This window comes from Centruroides sculpturatus, unplaced genomic scaffold (genome assembly GCF_000671375.1).
Source record: "Centruroides sculpturatus isolate CEXI.00-Female unplaced genomic scaffold, Cexi_2.0 scaffold1405, whole genome shotgun sequence".
Taxonomy (NCBI): Eukaryota; Metazoa; Arthropoda; class Arachnida; order Scorpiones; family Buthidae; genus Centruroides; species Centruroides sculpturatus.
In genome coordinates this window covers 81,625-106,454 of record NW_019385557.1, presented here as the reverse complement: position 1 = coordinate 106,454, position 24,830 = coordinate 81,625, and the positions used below count along the sequence as shown (strand labels likewise).

The following is a 24,830-nucleotide window of genomic DNA, read 5'->3' as shown; positions in this document are numbered from 1 at the left end:
AAGTTATAACAGTTTCTGACCAGTTACCAAACTTGTGTGAAATTTGACATTATTGTGGTGAAATACTACACTTGTTTTGTTGATCAATTCTGGCTGCCTTTTCTGTTTGATGATATTACTCAATTTGTTTACTCGATGGCAGTACACTTTCGATTCAATTGTTAAATTGTCTAGTAAAAGCTCAAAAAAAAAAAAATTCCTTAAAATCCCACCAAAGAGAGCATCTCTTTAAGAACAAGTGGAAGCCATATATCAAGCTTTGAAACGAAACCAATTTGTTTCAAGAAATCATAAACAGTTCAATTTGACAAATTTAATCTCAGTGATATATAAATGGCTTGCTGTATGGCAGGCATGTCAAACACGCGGCTGCATGCGGCCCACCAATACATAGGTTGCGGCCCTCCGAGACTTTAAAAAAATTTTTAAATATCAAGCTTTGATGTTTGAAGTTGGAAATTTTGAACTGTTTGGTTGATGCTGGCGCCACATGTGGTTGCGTGATCACTTGGGACGCTGCGCGCTGACGTGAGGCGGCAAATGAAAAGCGGCGGGCGAAGCCGAATGGAGATAAAAACACAAGACGATTAGAGACATGATAGATGGCAGAGCGATCTAATCCGACGCACGACACGTCTTTGTGTGGCCGTCAGCCATACTGATATTTGTATACTTGTACATATTTTATTATATTATGTTAGGCTTAGGAATCTTTCTTTGTTCTTTGTTCTAACTGTTCTAAAAATTTCATTTCCAACCCTTTTTCCCTTGGGTGAGGTCACCGTTTCTGAGAAGTGGACTGGGGAAACAAAGGAGAGCAGAGGCCCTGGGTTCACGGGAACCAGGGGTGAGACACTTTTGTCTCGAATTCCAGAGAGAGAAAACGTACTGTACAAAGGTATTGCTTCAGGGGCCATATTCTGGTCACTGTCTCTGGTCTCTCGTCTCTCGCAACCTGGTTGCTGATTGGCTAATCCAAATGATTAGCCAATTAGCGACCGGATTGCGAGAGACGACAAACCAGAGACAGTGACCAGAATATGGCCCCAGGTCTGAAGAGAGAGGCTGGGGACTACGTGGAGCCGCTCATATTTCAATAAGTTCTATAAAAGAACTTAGAAATGAAGATATTGATAGGACACCAAGTTTGAGGTGTAGAGAAGAAAGGAACAGAGAAAGAACTGTTCAAAGAAAAGAATGAGACGGTGACCCATTCAAGACCACGAAGCCGAAAATCCTGGGTATTTCCTTCTCCTTCTTACTATTCTTAGATACTTATTTTTTCTTCTTCTTTTTCTTTAGTTATAAGTTATAGTTATAAGTCAACTCGCGGATATTTGTCGCGTCGCGTGGAATTGATTGCTCAGAAAAAGGGGTCCAACGCCCGTTGTATAATATTCCAGTTTTGCTTTGTAAGTTGAGATCAACTGATAAAGAACTGGTTTAAGCCGAGAATAAATTACTTGTTAAAAAAGAAATCTGCAACTCGTAATTTTTGTGTTATTTTGTTTGCAGAGTATCATCATATCGCTACGAACATCACATTTGTACAAGTCATTACAAAGTGCGGTGTTCAATCATTTGCGAATGATATTTTGAACTCTAAAGTGGATTTTGGTTTTTATTCAAATTAAACCAGAAACTTATTTAATAAAAATGTAATCAAACTTCAAGAACAACGAGTAAGAAAAGATCAATTGAAGAAGAACATCATGATTTTCAAGAAAAATGGAAACTTTCGTGTCCAAGACAAAAATAAAATATTATGCTTGATATGTAAAAACTCTATTTCAGTTCCTAAGGAATATAATCTTAAAAGGCACTATGACAGAAATCATAAAAGAAACTGTGACCAATACGTTGCAATACTTCGTGAAGACAAATTGTCGGAATTGAAATCAATTCTTTAAAAACAACAAAGTGTATTCACGAAATCTGTTGAAGACAATACAGCTGCTGTGAAAGTTAGTTATATATTATCACATTTAATCGCAAGCAGATCGAAAACTATTTACTGAAGTGGAATTTATTAGTGAATGCTTAATTGAAGCGGCGGAAGTATTATGTCCATCACAAATAAAAAAATTTAAAAGTGTAACTTTAAGTCGAAATACTGTAGCTAGCAGAGTTGATGAAATAGCCGAGAATTTGAGAAATCAGCATAATTCAACAATATTAACATTTCAAGCCTACTCTATTGCAATTGATGAAAGTACAGATATTCGAAATATCGCTCAGCTGGCCGTTTTTATTCGCGGATGCCATGTTAATTTAAAAATAAGTGAAGAACTTTTGGAAATCATTCCTATGTATAATACAACCACTGGAGCCGATATTTTTGATGCACTTATGGAAGTTTTGAAGAAGTATGAGTTACCATTGGAAAAGTTGGTTTGTCTTGTAACAACTNTTATCATTATATATTTTGACAGCTAGCATTTTAAGGCTTATTTGTAAAAAACTTTGTTTGATTCTGTGCAATTGTTTATTTTTTGTGTTCCATCAAATGTGGAAGATCGAAAGCATCATTTTCGGCATATTTTGCTTTTTTATTACCAAAAAATCAAAATGCCGTTCAAGCAAGAAAAAAATTGTGGTACATGTATGGAGATGATGTGTTGAGAGAAAGGTAGTGCCAAAACTGGTTTACAAAATTTCATTCTGGCAATTTCAATATTGAAGGTGCACCATGTTCTGGATGGCCAGTTGAAGCCAATGAAAACTAAATAAAGGTACTGATTGAAGCAAACTGCTGAATAACATGTGCATCACTGAGATTAATTACAAGTGTAAATCTGTCTCTGTAATCCAAAAAAACACACTTTGGTAGATGTATCTCTCAGCAATTTCTGGTTCACAAATTATTTTTTATTTTCCATTGAACTACAAATATATTTTGGGTTGGTATAATGTATTCCAACCCCCCCTCAGTGCTAGTTCAAACAAACAATAAATATTAAAACATGACCATGTTATACCATAGAAACAACTTACATTTACATTATATTAAATGTACTTTATGCCAATTTTTACTATGTTAACAATTATTTACTACGTCTTATATACCCATATGTAAAAAAATTTAAATGATTGTGAGTATAATGGAAGTTTGTTTATTGGAAGTTATGGTTGTTTTAATTTTAGATGTATATTAATACAGAATGCACAATTTTATGTTTAAATACAGGTTAATGATGAGGAAGGTTTGCCCTCCCAATCCCTATTTTGAAAACAAGAATTTTTTTTGTAATTTACATAATGTGGAAATGTAAGTGTTTTTTATGATTTAGTTTGTTTCTATGGTATAACATGGTCATGTTTTAATATTTCTTGTTTATTTGAACTAGCACTGAGGAGGGGTTGGAGTACATAATACCAACTCGAAATATATTTGTAGTTCAATGGAAAATAAAAAATAATTTACTAACCAGAAATTGCTGAGAGATACGTTTACCAAAGTGTGTTTTTTTGGATTACAGAGACAGATTTACACTTGTAATTAATCTCAGTGATGCACATGTTATTCAGCAGTTTGCTTCAATCAGTACCTTTATTTAGTTTTCATTGGCTTCAACTGGCCATCCAGAACATGGTGCACCTTCAATATTGAAATTGCCAGAATGAAATTTTGTAAACCAGTTTTGGCACTACCTTTCTCTCAACACATCATCTCCATACATGTACCACAATTTTTTTCTTGCTTGAACGGCATTTTGATTTTTTGGTAATAAAAAAGCAAAATATGCCGAAAATGATGCTTTCGATCTTCCACATTTGATGGAACACAAAAAATAAACAATTGCACAGAATCAAACAAAGTTTTTTACAAATAAGCCTTAAAATGCTAGCTGTCAAAATATATAATGATGATAAGGTTTAGAATGAAAATGGTGGGAAAAATATGACTAATCCGTCTAGTGGTAAAAAAAACGAACTTACTTTCCAAACAACCTAATAATAATAATAATGTATTTCCTTTATTCTAGAAGCTGTACTAAATTAAAATTTAATTATATTATTATTTTTTTTGAAGGAAAAATTTTTTAAGCAATTTAAGTATTAAGTAACAACAAGTTAGATAACTAATATAAAATGTCAGGAAACAAGAGTATTATACTACAGCATCAAATGAACAGTGTCTTAAGACATTTAAAAGTTAATGTTCATTACCAACTCATTTAAATCAATACAATTTAAATAGTACAACAAAACATTATTATTAATGCAAAAAGCATCTCTTGGTCCAGACACTCAAACAATAATTTTTGTTTTGTATTACAAGACCAAGTCTAAGATGTATTTCTACTTTGGACAAATAAAAATAATTTTGAATAAGTGCATCTTAGAATCAAAGAAATACAGTAATTTATACTTTTATAATTACAGTATAGCATTGATTATCTGACTCAACTGGGGACTGGGGTTGGTTGGATAACAGAAATCGGATAACCGAAAAATATGAAAAAATACATTATTCGTATAGTATATCCCATGTAATTAGTATATCGCTATTAACCTACTTCATGTTGAATTTTCATTGATGTTAAGCCTAACAAAAATTTTTTAAAATAATAATCATCGCTATTGTATCGTTAAAAATTAGAAAATTAAGCCTCGTTTAAATACTGGCTCCCTTTCATGGTCAAGCCAGTGTTACCAGCTAAAACACACAAAAAATACTATTAAAGTAACCAAGACATAGCCAAATATTGTAGCGCCACATCACTAGCTGACATTTGAATTTGCTGACTAGAAAGCGGTCGGTTAACCAATGTGACAGTTGATCGGGGGTCAGATAATCGACGCTCTACTGTACTAAATAAATATGGTTATTTTAATTAATATCAGCCATGTTTGTTAATTATATATTCATTTCTTCTAATGTTCAAAAATTTTATTGTATCTACTTTTTAATATTTATTTCATTAGACAAATGAAATTAAAGAATATTTATATTTTTATTAATTTATACTTAATTTGAAAGATGTTACAATTTTCCTTAATTTAGTTGCAATTTTTTCAAATGTATTTGAGGCTAAATTGTACTCAATTCAAAAATATTAAAACATTTAAAAACAAACAGCTTCTACAAAGATATTTTTGATTTTGTTAAAGGAATACCAAATATATATCAAAATAATTTTGTCTTTATGCATTAAAAATTTTGCTATTAACTTAAAACATTTGTTTTTCTAATAGTGTATTGATGGAAATCATAAGGATCTGTTCAATTGTTTATCTTTACTACATTAAAAAAATCATGTAAATATTGTAAACAAATGATTGATCTTTTATCAATATAAATTTGTCTATTATTGTAATGTAAAAACTTTTTTAGATCACATATTCATTTGCTCTTCAAGATATGTTTTTTCAATATTGAAATGAATTTCACTGTTAATAGTTCAAGATCTTATTTCAGTGACATGTGATCTTTTTTGGAGTAACATTATGATAAAATTAGTTTAAACTGATAATCTTACACAAAGATATTTTTAAATATTCTTGACAGAAAAGTTGTTTTGTATACATTTCACTTATTATGTTTTTAATGATTCCCTTATTTGTTATATTGTATTTTAAGAACCATAAATTTAATTTTTGAAATTCATTTTTACTATAGCAATATCTTTCCAATCAAATACTCTTAAAAATGTGATTTACATCACATCTACATTTAGCAATAAACTATATTACTATATACTAAAACATATAAACATATGCTCAGTATATATTGTATATTGTTTATATAAGACACTATGATAATTATTAATACATAACATAGACAATTTGAAAAAAAAATCAAAATTATAAAACAAATGTTTCTACTTTATCCTACAAAAAAGGTTTCAATCTACTTTTATACAAAAAGCATTTCTAAATTTTTTCCATTAATTACATAATTCTTTTTAATCTCAATACTCTGAAATAAATTTACAAAAAAATAAAATAAAATAAATAAGACACCATAAACTGTTAAAATATTAACTATATGCTTATCAGGTTCTAAATTCAAAATAAATACTAGTATATAAATGCATAAATTTTAGGTTGCATAAATAGACAAATACAAATTCAAGAAAAGTAGAATAATCAATAAAATACTATACTTACTGTTTTGTTTAGTGTTTTTGCTCACTAAAAGAAAATAGATTGTTTCTAGAGTATTTGGTTTTGGGTTTTATATTTTCATGATGTTATACTTATTCACATTCATAGTGCAAGAAAATCATAAAAAAAACAAATTTTGCATACTTCTCATTTTTATAAGGGGTACAGTTAAATTTCTATTAGCATTCTATGATAAAAAAAATTTACTGAGTCAAGTGCAATTTCCATTCCCACAGACCATGCTCTATTTTCATTGTGTTTATATGGCTAGCATGTTGCTCCAAAGTAATAAAGCACACAGATTTCAATGTGCAGGTATCCTTGCTTAACACAGGATTTGATTAACACACAAAATTAATTGCAATAATCTCTTTATATACACAGCAGAAGTTTTAAGTTATGTGACTTACCAGCTGACTTTACATAACATAGATATTGTATTTTGATTAATGCAGTAGGATCAAAGAATTAACTGTGTTAATCAAGGGATATCATATGAAATGATGCAACACACCTAACAATTTATCAATTAAAACAATTTTTTAAAAAAGTTTTAATCTTAAAATTATTATTATATAGAAAAATTTTAATTTTATTGTATTTTATTTATAAACTTTGTACAGTATGTAAAACTGTTATGATTTATAAATAGAGTAAAGTCAAAAAAATCCTGTTACTGTGTCATTTTTAATTTAGTGAACTAATTAAATTTAAACATTGCTTTTCTCCAATTTTATAAATGCACTTAATACTACAATATAATAATCTTTATCTTTAATAATAATAATAATAATAATTTACTTAAATAATCTGCAAACTATAAAATAAATATATACTGAGTGGCCAAAAAATTACACACACCCCTTATTTGAAAGTAAATCAGTCCGACAGTGATGTAGAGTGACATAACAATGCAGAGTTGCTTATATAAGGTATGCTCAGCTTCAGATGATGCAGTTATCATGGAAGTTAATGCCAAAATGAAGACAAAAGATTTAAGTGACTTTGAATGAGGAATGATTGTTGGTGCAAGAAGAGCTGGTGTCAGCATATCTGAAACAACAACTCTTAGGATTTTCTTGCCCAACAGTATCTCAGGTGTTTAGAGAATGGTAGTTGAGAAAAAAAAACTTCAAGTGATAAGGACAATTCTGGTCGAAAAAGGCTTGTGAACGAGAGAGGTGAAATGTGATTAGCACGCACAGTCCACAGCAACAGAAGGGCAATTCAACATGACAAATTACAGCTGAATTCAATGCAGGTGCATCACAAAGCATATCCCAATGCACAACAACAAAACACACTTTGCAAAGGATGCGCTTTAGCAGCAGGAGACAATCAAAAGTGCCTTTGGTATCACAGAAAAATAGGAAAAGGCATCTGTTGTGGGCCCAGGAACAAAATTGGTCACTTGAGGACTGGAAAAAAGTAGCCTGGTCTAATGAATCTTGTTTCCTGCTCCATCATTCAAATGGCAGGATCAGAATATGGCACAAACAGCACAAATTCATGGACCCCCTCCTGCCAAATGACAACTCTTCAGGCTGGTGGCAATGGAATTATGATGTGGGGAATGTTTTGCTGGAGTACACAGGGTCTGTTGATATTTGTGGACACATCTCTGAATAGAACAGCTTACCTCAACTTCATTGCCAATCACATACACTTGTTTATGGCTGTAATGTTCCTTGATAGAGATGGTCACTTTCAGCAGGACAATGCACCTTGTCACCATGCTTGATTGGTCTCAAATTGGTTTGAGTAACATCAATCATAGTTTAACCTGCTTCCATGGCCAGCTCAGTCCCTTGACCTGAATCCTGCAAAGCATTTGTGGGACAAAGTCGAAAGACCACTTTAAAGCTTGGAAACGCCACCATCCAATTTGACCCAACTTAGAGTTGTCATTATGTTAGCATGGGCCAACTTTCCTCAGCAACAGTATCAGCAACTTGTTGAATACATACCAAGAACAATACCAATTGGCTGTGATCAGAGCTAAAGGTGGACCAACTCATTATTAGTGTGTCTCTCTAATTTTTTGGCAACTCAGTATTTATTATATTACACTATACTAAGTTTTGATAATTACATTTCAATCAACACCTAATTGTATATTTATCTGTTATAAATCAAATTAGAAATGATCTTTAGAACAGATAATGAATTAACCATATAAATCTGTTGTATCTCTACATATAGAAAAACTATAAAAATTGATTTTGAATAATAAATGCATTTTAATTAAAATTTTCTTGAAAATTTATTAAAAATAATTGTTTTGTAAGAATTTTAATTGCTTTAAAAAATAAGAGCGTTGAATTTATTAATTTTAATTTAAAAATTTTAAAGTCTATAAATTAATAATAAAGCTTACGTGTCATCATATAACAGCTGTGTCCATTGTCTGTAAGAAAAAAAGCATCCATTTATTTAAATAGTGTTCCAGGAAAAAAGAAAAATGTTAATTTTGTCTGTTTTATGCAAGAGTCCATTAATTCATTTAAAAAAATTCTTGCACATTACGGTAGAACCTCGAAAACTCGGCTCTCGATAACCCGGCACTCCGGATAACTCGGCCACACCCTGGCAGGGCAAAAAAATCCTTAGTTAATTAATTTTCATTATAGACAGCTTTATAAAAGTATAAAAGCTCTCATAAAGTATTTTTCTGAGGTCTGTCTTATCAGGGTAAATTACTGTACACAGTGTATTCATTAATTTTCATTTTCATGTAGTAAAGGCTCTATGCCTTCACAAAGGACATACTTTTCCTTTGTTTAAGGGTATTTGGGCAGTTTATTCTCTGTTATATTCTCAAGTAAACAATACATACAAGTACAGTACAGTATTTTCTGAGGAAACTCTCGTACTTATTTTTTTAACCCCATTCCCGATAACCCGGCATTTTCACAAACTCGGCCACCCTTCAGTCCACATTAGGCCGAGTTTTCGAGGTTCTACTGTATTAATAATCAATATAAATATTATAACATAAATTTGAAATCTTATCAATAATTATAATTACTACTATTTGAATTATTAAATATCAATGTTCCATTTTAATTAAAATTTTTCCAATTAAGATGACTTTTTTCAGTTTGTTTCTATAACTAAATACTTTCCAATACTTTCACATTCATTTTCTTTACAAAATAGTTCACTTAACAATTTTGGATAAAATAATCTCTCCCATATGTTAATAAATATACTTTTCAAAAACAAATAATATGCTGAAGAAAAATGTAGAATATCTACACAATCAAACAAACGTGACAGAAAACATGGAAAAAAATGTAATATTTCTGGATTTGAATGAATTTATCACTGAAAAAACTTTATATGTCTATTTTCAGAGTCAAGCATTATAAATCACCTTACCAGTTACGGTATGTAAATGTTATTGAAAGTAGATAATACTATCATAAAAAATTTGTTTCTTCTGCTTATGAGTAAGTAATTCTTCGTATATTATTAAATTTACAAAGACTCCTTAAAAAAACCTTAAATGATCCTAACCCAAATCCACAGACTAGTTCTAAACAGTTTGATAAATGTTCTAAAGATAGATAGTAATATGCATTTATTTTTTAAAAACACTGACAGAATTGAGTTTTGTTATGAAATATTATTTTTTATATAATTAGTATTTATACCAGTGTTTCTCAACCTCTAACGAATCATTGCCCCCTTCAATAAAACCGTTACGTAGTATCGCCCCCTTTACTATAAATTCCGATGCTGAGGGCGAAGGCTAACGCCAAATTCGTACTGCATTGAATAGACTAGTGACTAGGATAATGTTATTTGTTTAATTATTGTACGATATAACGAATAAAATATCTAATTATTCTTAATATAATGTTTTACTATATCGCCCCCAAAATATAAATTGTTACTATTCGCCCCCTCAACATGAAAAAACACCCACATGGGACCCCTGTTGAGAAACAATGATTTATACAAATTGCTTCTATTACAGAGCATGTTCAATTCCTACCACAAATTCAAATTTACACTTCTGAGCACTATGAATCATTTATAGGCTCACTAACAGAAAGCAGTTTGCAGATTTAAAATGAACTTTTCACACAGCATATCATAGTAATAACTTTTAATGGTTCTCCTAGTATTTTTATTACGCTCTGTAATTAACTGTTAAAAAAATTAACATGTTAACTGCCTGATGTAATATGATACTTTGGGTCATGGGGGGCAAAATGAGAAAATTTGATATCAAATATTTTATTTTAATGCAAATAAAAGGGTCGATATATACCAGTCAGGAGAGGGGAGATAAGAAAGATATATGCACAACGACGGGTGGTCGTATGGCCTGGAATGCGACGACAATCGCACAAATGTGGAATTAATCAAAAAATTTGAATAATTCGCATTATATTCAGGTTTTCCCGCAATTTTAGCTATGATTCGCTCTTTTGTAGGTCGATTGACTTTGTTTAAGCCAATAACTTTTGTTACCACTCCTGGGCCATAAATATTTCGGTAATTACACTCCCCTACCATTTACAGTAAATCTACACAGTACACAGTTGAACACAATCAAAGGGAAACTCCTTGTAAAGTTTTATTGGGTATCTTTTGTCTTTGTTGACATTACTGTAACTAATCACAGACTTGTGAAAGGAAAAATTGCTGTGAAAAGTCCCGCCTCCAACCTTCAAAGTAAAATGTAAAAAAAATCACAATAAATTCACTTTTTAAATCGTTTTTTAGCTCTAACTAATTTAACGTTTTAAGACATTAAATTAGCTAATTTGACAATATTTAATTGTATAAATATGTTTCTAAACTATCTAGCAATAAATATTCCCGGGAAACTCCACCTCTCTATAGTAAGTCTATGGAAGACATTCTTGCTGTTAATTGGCTTTAAAATTTTTGTTTCTATGCCTAGTACACTCTAATTGGTAATTTATATTATGACTGAATCAACTTCAACGAATGAGAATGTTTTCAGAACCATCTGGTCTGGATTTTCCCGCAAAGAACCAATCCACATGATTGAAGTCATTATGTAAACAAACGTTAAAAAATAGCTATATTCATTATTTTAGAGCGTAATTCTACTAGTTTTCATGTTATTTGACTCTACTTAGACAAGAAGATTTTTTTATCAAAAGCTTCCAGCTGAAAAATTTTCAGGGAAATTCATTACTTCCAGATATTGCGTAATCGCAGGAAAAAATTAACTAATCATTTATTATAGGGTATTATTATATAAAGCGTTGAAAAAATATGTAAAGTGTCAAATATTCACTCTTATAAAAGTATGTTAATAAACTTTGACCTAAAAATACCCGAGCCACCACCCGCTGTTAGTCATATAGGGAGACAGAGTACATTGTAAACAAGGACTTTACTCAGAACTGTTTATATATATGTGAGGGCAAAGTTGAATTTTCACAGTTACGTAATAAGAGCAAATACGTAAACAATTGCTTGCAAATTTGCATTGTATAATCGATTACTGCAATAATCATCAAAATAATATAGAAATACTTTTTATTCTAAGTAAGATTTATTTTGTATCGGTCGTACAGCTCACTAACGGGAGATTACTTTCCCTAAGGCAATAAATTTTACAATTCCACTCTTATTAGACGTCCTTCCCTACCTAAAAGTTTTTACATCTGTGTTTTCTTTGTCTTGTAATCTAAGACCCCTGTAGGAGAAAGTACATGTGTGACGTAGGGTAATAAATAAGGATGCACCGAATAATTGGTAAGTAATCGGCGGTATCGGCCACTTAGCCAATTAATCGGTATCGGCCATTCCCCCCGATTAATCGGTTTTGATAATTGGCCAATTTCACATTTTGGTATTTTTGTTAAAATGTTACGTACAATGCTAGTAATAAAAACTAATAAATTTCTGTTATATATTTATTATTTATTACATGATAATCTGAATATTAAAAAAATTTTACTAATCAAATTATTCCTTTTATCGATACATATTATAAGTATAATATAACGTATAATATAAAGTTTAAACTTTACATGAGAAAAAGTATTGAATAGATTAAGAAGAAAAATTAAATTTTTATTTGTTTCATAAGCTTAAAGTTTAAACATATAAAAGAAATAAAAATTAAATATTTAAACTGTAAATCCCTTAAATTACAATTTAAGGGTTCTACAATGCAAAGCATTGAGAATTTCATCATTTTCAGGGCATAACCTATTTTTTGCCGGCACATAAATGTTACCTCCAGTGCTGAAAATTTTTTCACTTTCAATGGAAGATGCTGAGGCACTTAAATATTTCATAGCTATTTTGCTCGAATTAGGGATAAATATAAATATGTTTCTAATTCTTGATTGAAACGTTTGTTCGTCTCTTTCGTTTTTTTTTCTTTCTTTTTAAAAACACGCTATTCTTCATTCTTTCGTTTACAAGAAGCTAATTCATCAAATAAATCAGAAAAACTTAGAAATTCATCTTGATCACCTCCAGAAGTACAAACTTCAGAATTTAATTCTTATTGAGATTTCCTCTAGCACAGCGTTTCTCAAAGTGGGTGATAACGCCCCCTTGTGGGCACTGGAGGCTTTCAGGGGGGCAGTAGAAGGCTCAAAGAGAATTGGGGGGCATCAAGGAAATATAGAGGGGCGACGGCAGACAAATTCTATATATAAAAATTCGACAAAAAATATATAAAATGTTGACATTTCATGTATTTTTTATTGAAGGTCACAACTTGAATATTTCTAACACATTGACTTTTATTTTAGCTCAGCGTTTCTCAAAGTAAGCAATAATGCCCCCTTCTGGCGCGATGAATAGATCTATGATAGAGGCAGGGTATTGAACAGTGACCAAAGGCAAAATTGGGGCTGATAAGAGGAAACATTGCGTTTAATGGTTTCCAGATGATGAGAACAATGTACAGTAAGGGCACAAAGTGTGAGATTCATAGAAAAGTTTTCATAAGAATATTTCCAATCCTTTTCTCACACAAGAGAAAATGGGTTAGGGGCGTTGGGTATAACTTTATGGAACAAAGGGGGCGGTGGATCAAAAAAGTTTTGAGAATCACTGCTCTAGCATATCCTCTCTTTGAAATTTCATTTTGAATCTAATAAAAATGACAAGCATAAAGACTTGTTTTCTATATATGCTGAAAATCCTTTTTTTATTGGATTTTCTAGTTCTTCTGTTGTGGGATTAATGCCACTAAAGGAATTACTGATCTTTGCTGTTGATAAGAATAATTTCAGAGTCTCTATTGTGGGAATTATTGAAGATGAAATGGATTCTCGTTTGCTGGCTTTCCACAGTAATTTCTTTGAATGGTTTTACAAGTAAAACAATTTTTTCAACGAGAGACCATTGATATGGGCTCAACGTAGGAATTTTATTATATATAGTATATATGACAAGGGCCATTTGCTGTTCCAACATGTAGTATGTAGAATTCCAGCTAGTAGGAACATCTTGAATTTATTTGTGTTTCTGCAAACCTAACTTTTCTTGCAAATCTTCCAATTTGATTACAGCTACAGCAGAATGATTAAAATGTGTAACAATATTTCTATTAACTGTGATTATAATTTTTACATCTTGTTTAGAAAATATGCATTCGTTTAGTGTCGGCTGCAGCATATGTATAAAGTATGATAATGCTTCTAAGTTGCAATTCCTAATTCCAGCTACCAGATTTGCTGCAGAATCTATTAGTACTAAGAATATCTTGTCAACTTATACTGTTCAAGAACAATTTTTAATTGTTCACTGATTTGTGTAACTGTGTGGGAACCTTCAAAGGAAACAATTTGCAAAACAGCTCTTTCCTGCTGAAAATCATCCTTCAACCAGTGGGCTGTTACACTTAAAAAAGGAGAATTGTTTGTGGTTGCTGTACAAATATCAGCAGTTAAAGAAATATATTTTGTTTCTGTTAAACACCGAAACACTTCAGCTTTTTAAACAATGTCGAAGTTTCCATGCGTCAACAATTAAGTGTTGAGATTTATTTTAGAAACAAAGGAAGAGATTGTTGGTTTTGCGAGGATATTCGATCGTCTCTTGTTTATCTGACCCGAGGGAGATGGAAATACCAGAAGGAGAAAAATGGGTTTTTTCCACATTATAATTAACTGTATAATTAACTCCAGGATCTCTCACTATTAATGCAATAAATTATCATCACTAATCGGCCGATTAATCGGTATCGGCCGATAATGCATGGCCAATTAATTGGGAATGGTCATTTTGCTTATCGGTGCATCCTTAGTACTAAACATTCCGTGCTGGTGGAATTTTACAGTTGGCAATTATTTAGTCTAACTTGTAGAAATGGCCAGCACAAGTGGTGTGTCGCACACCAAAGACAGGAAAGTAGCGAAGAACTTAGTGATAATGAATCAATATCACTAAGTTCTTCAAGTGAAGAAGAAGTATACGAGGTGAGTAACATTTGGAAACTCATTCAACCTAAAACACGGATAAAGCATCAAATTTTTCCACACACATTCAGTGGAGGACTGAAAAATATAAATTTGTCATTGAATGATGAGCCGATAAAGTTCTACGAACTTTTTATCAATGATAGAGTAATTGAACATATCACACTGCAAACAAACATTTATGCAGTGCAATTGTTGGCCAGAAAAACTAAGTAGAAGTAGCAGGCTAAGATTACGGAAAGACTATAATACAGGGAAAATGAAGAAATTTCTTGGACTTTCATTGTGGATGGGGTTAGTGAGATACCCAAAAGTATCAGATTACTGGAATAAACAGCGCATATATAAAAATGATATTGCACTACCAACCATGTCACGAAACAGATTCGAATTATTACTGTCGATGTGGCATTTCTCAAACAACGAAGAAGGTAATGGAGACTGATTACATAAAATAAATCCTCTGAAAGACATACTCGAGGAGCTATATCAATATTATAATATACCTGGTGAATAGTTATGCGTAGATGAAACAATGGTCGCATTTAGAGGACGATTACGTTTCCGTCAGTATATACCTGGAAAACATCACAAATATGGTGTTAAACTGTACAAAATGGCTGATAATACTGGATACACTTATGGCATACAAATTTATAAAGGTAAAAGTGAAAGACCACAGAGAAATATTTCCCTAGCAACTGATGTTGTTCTAAAGCTAGGCAAAAAATATTTAGGCCAAGGACGTACATTCACAACAGATAACTACTACACATCGATTGAACTGGCAGAACATTTATTAGAAAGAAGTAACCATTTTATAGGAACCCTGAAAAAAATAGGAAACACATTCCCAAGGAAGTAGTAAACAAAAAAATTATCTAAAAACGAAATTATTGGTATGCATAATGAAAAGGGAATAGTTGTAGCAAAATGGAAAGATAAACGGGATGTGCTTATGTTGTCTACAAAACATACAACAGAAATTACTTCTACAGGTAAAAGAAACTATAAACAAGAAGAAATTTTCAAACCTAAAATAGTTCAAGACTACAATATTGGGAAAACGAATATTGATTTATCTGATCAATACTCTAGTTACTCCACTGCAGTATGAAAGTCGGTAAAATGGTATCACAAAGTTGCAATGGAGCTTATATTTGGGACTACCGTCATCAATGCACATATATACAAGAAAATATCTGATAAAAAACTATCTATTACCACCTTCAAAGAGTCTTTAGTGAAAAGCTTACTCAAATGGTGATGAAAGTCATCAAGAACCTGCAGCTTGAAACCCGAAAGAACTTCACACATTGGAAACAGAGATGTCGACAAAAGAAACAGAAAACTAAGGAAGCATTGTGTATCCTGCTACACTAAAAATAGAGGGGAATTTGGAGGTCGTAAAGCTGATTTAGCAAGCGTAACGCCACAAGTTGCTACATATTGCACTCAGTGTCCAGGAGAACATGCAATGTGTTCAAATTGTTTTGTAAAAATTCATAAATGAATATTATATATGTAAGTAAAACTTTTATATTGATTTTTATACTTTTATACTCATTATAAATTTCTCTCTCTAAATGTTGTATATATTATATTATTTCCACTTATACAATTTTTGTTCTGTAATAAAAGCAAATAATTTAAACTAGTTTTTGTTTTTTATCCTTTTTTTTTACCTTTTCACTATTTAAAAAATGCTATCAGATATAAAATAGCTTTTTATTTAAAAAAAAAAAAAAAACACTACGACCGGTGACACTTGAACCACATTACGACGCACCAGCAGTTGGAGTTCGAAACCAACTGCTGACGTTAGAAACCAAGGTCGTAGACGTCCACGAGAGGCCACCAGTAGCATGCTGAAAAATGTCGTATGAAGCCAGGATAAGTTAACCTTGAGTGAAACTACATTGTTTAATCAACGGCAGGCACGTCGTATGGCAGTTAACGTGTTAAATATATCTATCTATTACTAGTTAGTTTTGAAAGTAAAACAATGTAAAAATATTGGTATTTACTAGAATTAATACAATACTGAATTCTGCTGATATGTTCCGATATCAATGAATTTCCAACTTGGATCAATCTAATTTGACACTTGTTTCTGTCTATACTCTACAGGTGTTAGTAATAAATAAAACCTGAAAGTTCTATTGGTTTACAGCAGTCTCTCAAACTCATATGCAACAAAGAACCAGTCAAATAGATGAATATGGTTCATGTTTGATATACATTATTATTCAGTAAATGAAAACATACTTTAATTAGGAAAATAGCTAACAAAGACTGTTTTGTTGCCAGGTCTTTACAACTTATGTGAATAGTTAGACATTTGAATTTTCTTCTGTTTTAAGTCCTGCAAGATGTTAGAAACATTTATTTTTAGAAACATCATCATCAAGGCTGCAGCCAGATATGAAACCTTAATTAATGGGCCATATAAAGTCCAAAGGATGACAGTTTGTGATTCCTGGTTAGAATACATTCACTTTGATCACTAACAATTTAAATTCAGATATAAACAAATAAAAATTTACAAATCAACTTACAGGCTTCTTTCATATCAGAGCCCTAGGCAATTATAATTATCTACTTTACGTAGGCCTGATCATAGACCTACTTTTAGGAAAAAATTTGAACATCCTGTAATTTTAGGACAGCAAATGTTTATAGTCCATCCTTTGGTTTTTCAGGAAAAAAATTAATCATACATTAATAAACCTATTTTATTAAATATACCTTTATTATTTTTAATTAAAAATAATAATTTATCCATAATAAATGAAAGAAATACCTACATCAATAAAATCCCAATTTTCTAATATATTTTCTTGTTAATTAATAATCTCAAAACATTTATGTAATGTGTATGTTTTTGTCTTATTACTAATTTTGTAATGGTAAATTCAATAATTCATGTACAACTGTACATGAGTTATTGAAATACATTAGTACATAAGTTAAAATTGTCAAAAAACAATTTACTCCAGTTATTTAAATGCTATGAATGTCAAAAAATTTTTCATAAATTTTGTCAAATCAATACCAAGATGTAGAGTTGTTCATAGTTTTAATGTAAGGTATCAGTTTATAATAATAATAAATACATCAATAGTAATAAATTAATATATAAAAAGCAATAAAGATAAAAATGACAATGTAAAAATGTAGAAGAAAGATAGAGATAAAAATGACAATGTTTAGAACATAGATATTATCAATACAATAAAATGACAATGTATATAACCCATTGAACGCATGTCCGTTCGTGTAACGGTATGCTAAAAAACGGAAACTAGAGGTGCCCTAGCGATGATTTTAAATTAACAATAAATTATATTTATTTGTAATAGGAATTTATTATTGATATGAATTTATTATTTATACCACAGAATGATATAAATAATTATCATATGCCTAGCCTTGCCTTATTATATGCTGTGATTAACCATGCGCAGCACATTTACAACATCCCGTGACTCACAGGTCAGTGAACATTGACTCACGGGAAATTTGTTGAAAAAATGATGGATACATTTAAAATCGAGGTTTACAAGTGAAGGTAAATAAACAAATTAAACTATTTTAAAGTATTTATAGAATGTTTAATAGGTATAAATCTAGATCCATATGACGCAATTGAGACTTTAACAGAGCTGTGGAGCATATTAATAGGAACAAAAAAGTCAAAGGAACTGTGCCTCATGGGAATTTGTAAATAATGCCCACTAGGGGGTATCCCGGGTTACTAGCAGTTATATAAATTATTTTACAAAACACTTGAAAACTGTAAATTAAATTATTTCAATTAAAACAATACAGATATCATAAACATCTAGTTTTTCTGGCATATGTTTTAATTTACTGGTAAATATTTTTAACTTTGTAAGTGTAAAAAAGATCAGACACAAAGAAATTAATTCAACTTAATATGAACAGGAAAGTCAAGGTTATACAAATAAAATTATTAATTTAATGAGTATAGATTCATAGAAGATAACTTTTGTAAATAAGTATTTATTTTAATTTGTTCAATCAATGCACATACTCCAAAAATAAAAAGCAATAAATTTCAATAATAAGATATGTCTAAACTGATTTATCATGAAATTATCTTCATTAAAACATAAATCAAACTCTGAAAAGAACTTTAAAGAAATATGAGTCATTCAAATTTTTTTATTTTTAATTGTAAAGTAATTGTACATTTTATACATAGTAACATTCCCTAATTCTCTAGACTTCAAAATTCAACTACTGCATTCTGGCTGATTCACTCAATATACCATCAATTATAAAATTTGATAGATGACACAGTAATAAAGAATAAAAATTATTCTAATAATCCCAATTTTCCTATTGTGGAGTAAATTTTATCTATAATGACACCAAAAAATATGGCTAAAAAGATGGGAAGATATTTATGAAGATCAAAACTATCTAGATTGAATTCAAATCCATTATAATACTGAAGGATAGTTTACAAAACCACCTAGCTAATCTCAACTGCAGAAATGACAATGTATTTAATATTTATCAATTGTTATACTTAGCAGCATCTCTCACATATCATAGTACAGAAAACAATTTTAAACAAAATCTTTAAAGATAACTAATTCAGAGACTTACCTATCATCAGGTGAATACCAAAATGATCTGAAATAAAATGATTATAATTAATTTTTTTTATGAATGAAATTATTATAATAATACTTAAAAATTCCAATTTTTTGATCTTGGAATGTTATATATATATATATATATGAGCTCTAAACATTATACTTATATTCATTTAAAAATTAAATATCAATACGTATTTAAACATAGAAAATATAAAATCATCATCATTATTAGTATTAACTTTCAGATTAAATTGGCATCATTTTACAAATGTAATTGAGTATACATCTTTCTTATCTCCTTTAGTAAATATAGCAATAAATTAGAAAAGACCTCTATTAAGTAATGTATTAATAATTCAAACTAATATCATTTCTATTGATTCTTGTAAAATTACAAGTATTAAATTATAAATACAGTGAGTGATCGGTTAACCCATTACATACAAAGAAATTTTTGATATTAATGTAATTAAACATAAAAAATATTTAAAACTGAAAAAAAAAAAAAAAAAAATCTGACGCTGATAAGTCATTGTTTACATAGCTGGAGTTGGATTTCCCGGGGTATTCTCATAGAAGTCTCGGGAGGCGATGTGTTTATAGTAGGATGAATACTAGCTGGCCGTATATTTTTAAATATTTTTTAAAATTAAAATTTTTATTGCAATTTCCGACCCCCCTAATTAATTAAACTTATAATAAAATCTATTAATTAAAAAAATTTAAAAACTATCGGAGGTCGTTTTTGACATCAGAAAGTAGCTTTAAATAACTTTACTGAAGGAAAATCCGTGCACTACAACTTTAGAACGATGAATGAAATTTGATATCAAACTCCCATTAAAAATCAATTAAGCATTAATCGCGTGTCATTAAAGGTAAATTAAAATCGCAATAAAATTTTTTCACGTGGGAAAAAAATTTTGAAAAAATTTGGAGACTTAAAAAACATTCCAAAAATCCAAAAAAAACAAAAATTTTTAGGGGGTCCAAACGCCCGAGGTTTATGTAACGCTATGTAACTTGCCCGAGATATCTCGGGATATGTCCTTAAGGAGTTTTTGTGAAAGATTTTTATGATCAGACATCGAACACTTTACTGAACAAACATAAAAAGAAGTGAAGGAAAATAATGAATACCAAATGATTTTCCCTTGTCTTCAGGTAACAATTTGAAACCTTTCTGAGTGAAGGAGACGTCAACATCAAACCTCAACCAAATACCGATCAGATGGTATTCTTCCGAATTTTGAAACTCTCCCTTGTAATTCCAGCTTTTTGTTTACTTTTCTGACAAATAATTTTTTATAGTCTTCACAAGACTGTTGGATAGGCACTTGTTTTGCGTCTGGGTTTATTTATGAAAGGTGAAAGTTTAACTGTCCTATCAGATATTCATTAACGTTTTAATACCAAATTTCAAACTTCAACAGGGCTTAGAAACCAAGTAAGAGATAACAGCAATGGTAGAAAGTGGACACAAGACGTCTGATGTTGCTAGGCAGTATGGCTTGAACAGGTCTACAGTAGGCAAATTTCTTAGCTGAGAAAGATATAATTAAGAAGACTCAAGCAGCTAAAGGAATAATGAAAATCACATCTGAGAAACAAAGAGCATTAGAGCTCATAATGGAATCTGAAACTGATCTGATGACACAAGAACTCTCAAATGAACAACACCAAGAAACTCAGCGAGTTGTGTTTTCTTTTGAAAAAGAGGAAGATGAAAAAGGACCAATCTGCTACTAAAGATCTTTTGAAGAAGTGGGAGTATGTCAGAACAATAATCATCCAAGTGGCATCCAAACCAGAATCAGGTTAATGGGGTTGGGGATCTCTATAATTACAATACTATTAATTACTTCTGAAAAGAGAAAAGCAATCGACATTGGACAGATTCTTTAACCCCCATAAACAGAAAAGACATGACTAATAAAAGTGTAAGACTGCATATATATGCATTTTTACTATTACATATAAATAAACGTAGTAAAAATATATTTTTAGTTTTTTGGAGTGTCCTAAACAAATTAATCAAATTCCCATAAAAACCTATGGTAAATTGGTAATTGGTTAACAAACAAAGTCTTGGAACAGATTATGTTTGTTAACTGATCACCCACTGTATTTGTATTATTTATATTTTAATGTACAAAGTAATACTGCTAAATGGAAGTAAATTTCAATAAAACACTTGAGAACTTAGTGTATCATCAATGAAACTTATTTCCAAGAATGTAAAAACTAGGGTTTCTCAAATGGGATACAGTTGTTTTTTTAATCTGGGAAATATTCCAGGAAATTCTTTTCATCCCAGGAAATCCTGCAAATTTCTTAAAAGTTCTTTTTTTCTTATTTTGTGTTAAGGTTGAAGAAATTTTGCAAATAGAAAGTAATTAACTCAAACTGTCAGAATACATTTTTATTTATTAATTTTAAATCTACTTATTAGTTTTTAAAATTTTTGCTCTTTACTGCATATCACAAATGGTCAATAATCAATATGTAGCTTAATTGTGGCAGGACTCTGAAAATTCTTTACTTGTCAGAACCTATAACATCTGGAATAAGTGTGCTTTTGCTGTCATAATTTTTAACCATGCCCAGTAACTTTGTAACACCAGGTTGTGCATATTGGGCAAAGATACAAACAAGTATGAAGTTTTTCTTCATAAACTTGATTATTAAAGACAAATGATCTGCTGAATTATTGGGCTATAAGCTTAATATTTCTATTAAAGCAGCCAAGGTAGACAAATCAAGAATACTAGAGAGCAAAATAAGTACTACAATCTCAAAAACAAATTAAAAATCTTCCAGGCTACAGGCAAAAAAACATAGCATCTGTCTTCTCTTAAATGCATTAAGCATGATTCTACTCACATCAATTGAATCAGAAAGGGCATTCTTGGTAGCAAGACTTTTCATTACTAAAATAAGAATCAGATTGAGTGATCGAAGTATTGACCATTTTTGCTTTTTAAAATCTTATTATAAAAATTTACAATAATATTTGGTATTATGTTTTATTTAAAAAACAAAAAATTACCTTTTAAGTTAAAAGTTTGATCTAAGTTCATTTTTTTTAAATTTTCAACTCAAGTTTTTTTTTGTTGTTGTTGTATATATGTATGTATGTATATATATATGTATGTATGTATGTAGGTATGTATGTATGTATGTAGTTTCCAACAAACTTTAATAAATTTTTTCTATTTGTGAAAATTTCTAGGTAATTTTTTTGTATATATCTTACACAGCATTATTAATTAATATGATTTTGGAAGTTGCAGAACCCATTAAATTACTTTAAAAAATGAAAAATAATTATATCATTTGATTTTAAGATATTTTATATATCTTAAAAATAATTAATTCTATCCTGGGATCCAGTTCAATTTTCTCTTGAAATCCTAAGACAAGAAAAAGACCAGGAAATGAGAAACCCTAGTAAAAACTATAAAGATTAAATTTACCGATGAGAGGCAGGTGGAGAACGTCTTGTGTATAAATAGTCCGGTCTATCCTGCATTGGTCTTCTTTCATATGCTTCTTCTCCAAATGGCATTGGACGTCTTCCATATAAATCATCTCTTGGTGGTGGTGGTGGTAGTGGACGACGTCCATAAGGATCTGGTTGCGGCATTGGTGGTCTTCTTTCATAAGGAAGTGGATAGGGCCGAGAACGACTAGGTCCGTCATAAAAAGGATCTCTTGGTGGTCCAAATGGCCCAAAATAAGCATCTCCATAGAATCCATCTCTAGGATATCCATTTCGCATACCCCCTCGTCTAAATAATTAGTTGTTAGAAAAAAAAAAAAAAACAAATACATTCATAAATTTTGCTCATTTACCTCATTGGACCTCCTGGTCCACCTTTAGCTCTACCTGGTGCACCTGGTTCTGGATGCAACTTACTTGTGGATTGCTATATTGAAATTTTTTAAAAATTTCATTAACTTTCAGAACAACACACACACACACACAATCAAATCTATATACAAACCTCAACACTTATACATGATCCCATAAAGTTGAAATTATTCAGACCTTTAATAGCTTCCTCAGCTTCTTCTGGAGTGCTCATGTGCTAGACAATAAAAAATTTTTGTTCTTAATGAGAGTACAAAATAATTTTTACGGAAAAATATCAATTTTACACATAAAAATAATAATAAAAATTATTTGACATTTTTTACAAAACTAATACAGTCAACCCCCCTATAACACGGTAAATACGTTCCGGTTTTTATGAATCCATTTTCTATGAGTCCAGCCAATTACAGCCAGCACGTGTGCAGTTTACAGACTACGGCTGTTTGAAAGGTTTTCTTCCATAAAATTAATCGAGTCTGGACTAATTCGACTCAACATTTCCAAAATACGTATAATTTTTTGGGAATAATCCATATAAACTATGCTATAAACAAAAAATTGTAGGATTACTTACCGAGTGTGCACCGTTCGACAGCACCATTGCTTAAGCTTGTTTTCGTCATGGAGCGGTGCATCAAATGGCGCTCGTGTGCTTCCTGATAAATTATTTTTTTGCAAAATATTCACTAAACTTTGGAGACATCATTAATAAAAATATAATTTTTATGGACATTAAATAATAAATGGTTTTTAGTAAGTCCAGTGCTCATTTAAACTCAACAGTTTGTGCAATATCTGCTATTGGTGTAGATTCGACCAATCCTGTTGCGACACAAGTCGGCGATGACGTTTTACCAAATTATAGGAATTTTTTTTAGCACGTTTATACGAATACTGTCACAATTTTTTTACTGTGATATAGGAATCCAAACTATAGGAACCCGTGATATAGGGGGGGGTCAAATGTACAATATTTAACATAGTGCGCTTTATAAAAATTTTTATGAACCTCCTCTTGTTAATTTTTTTTTATTTTTTAAAGTATCAGATATGTATTTTATATTTACTGTATGTCAACTCAATAAATGAAACTAATCACTATGGACTATTTTATCATACTTCATTTTAAATCACTATTTACAAAGAAAATGACTGCATATACAATCATAATGTGGCTTAGTTTCAAAAAGGACTTAGCTTGTACAATAGACCCCCCTATAAAACGGATTCATATAATACAGCAAAATAATTGCAATCGTATTCAAATAAACACGCTAAAAGAAACTTGTATAACAAAATGTCATCACCAACTCGTGTCACGACAGGATTGGTCGAATCTAGACCAATAGCAGATATTGCACAAGCCGCTGAGTTTAAACCAGCAGCAGACCAACTAAAAATCATTTATTATTTAACGGTCATAAAAATTATATTTATATTAATGATGTCTCCAAAGTTCAATGAATTTTTTGCCGAAAAAATAATTTATCAGGAAGCACATGCCTGCCATTCAATGCGCTGCTCCATGACAAAAACAAGCTTTACCCCTTAATGTCCAGTCACGAATTAACTCGGGCATGTTACATAACGTAAAATGCGGTCCTTTCGCCCCCAATTTTTTTTTTTGATTTTTGGAATGTTTTTTAAGTCTCCAAATTTTTTCAAAAATTTTTACCCGCGCAAAAAATTTTATTGCGATTTTAATTAGCCTTTGATAAGGCTCGATTAAGGCTTAATTGTTTTTTAATGGGATTTTTTATCAGAATTAAGGAAACAAAT

The 24,830-nt window shown here is 30.6% G+C and overlaps 1 protein-coding gene across 2 annotated transcripts in view; it reads right to left on the bottom strand.

Moving 5' to 3' along the window:
• LOC111640115 (RNA-binding protein 4.1-like) overlaps nucleotides 1-24,830 on the bottom strand; it is a 62,920-nt gene that overhangs the window by 8,201 nt on the left and 29,889 nt on the right. For both annotated transcript variants that reach the window (XM_023386114.1, XM_023386116.1), the window contains exons 4-8: nucleotides 23,182-23,265; nucleotides 23,030-23,103; nucleotides 22,651-22,965; nucleotides 19,182-19,208; nucleotides 8,489-8,518 (exon numbers count right to left, since the gene is read on the bottom strand). In XM_023386114.1, coding sequence (XP_023241882.1) covers nucleotides 8,489-8,518; nucleotides 19,182-19,208; nucleotides 22,651-22,965; nucleotides 23,030-23,103; nucleotides 23,182-23,265 — 530 coding nt within the window. The remainder of the gene's footprint in view (nucleotides 1-8,488; nucleotides 8,519-19,181; nucleotides 19,209-22,650; nucleotides 22,966-23,029; nucleotides 23,104-23,181; nucleotides 23,266-24,830) is intronic.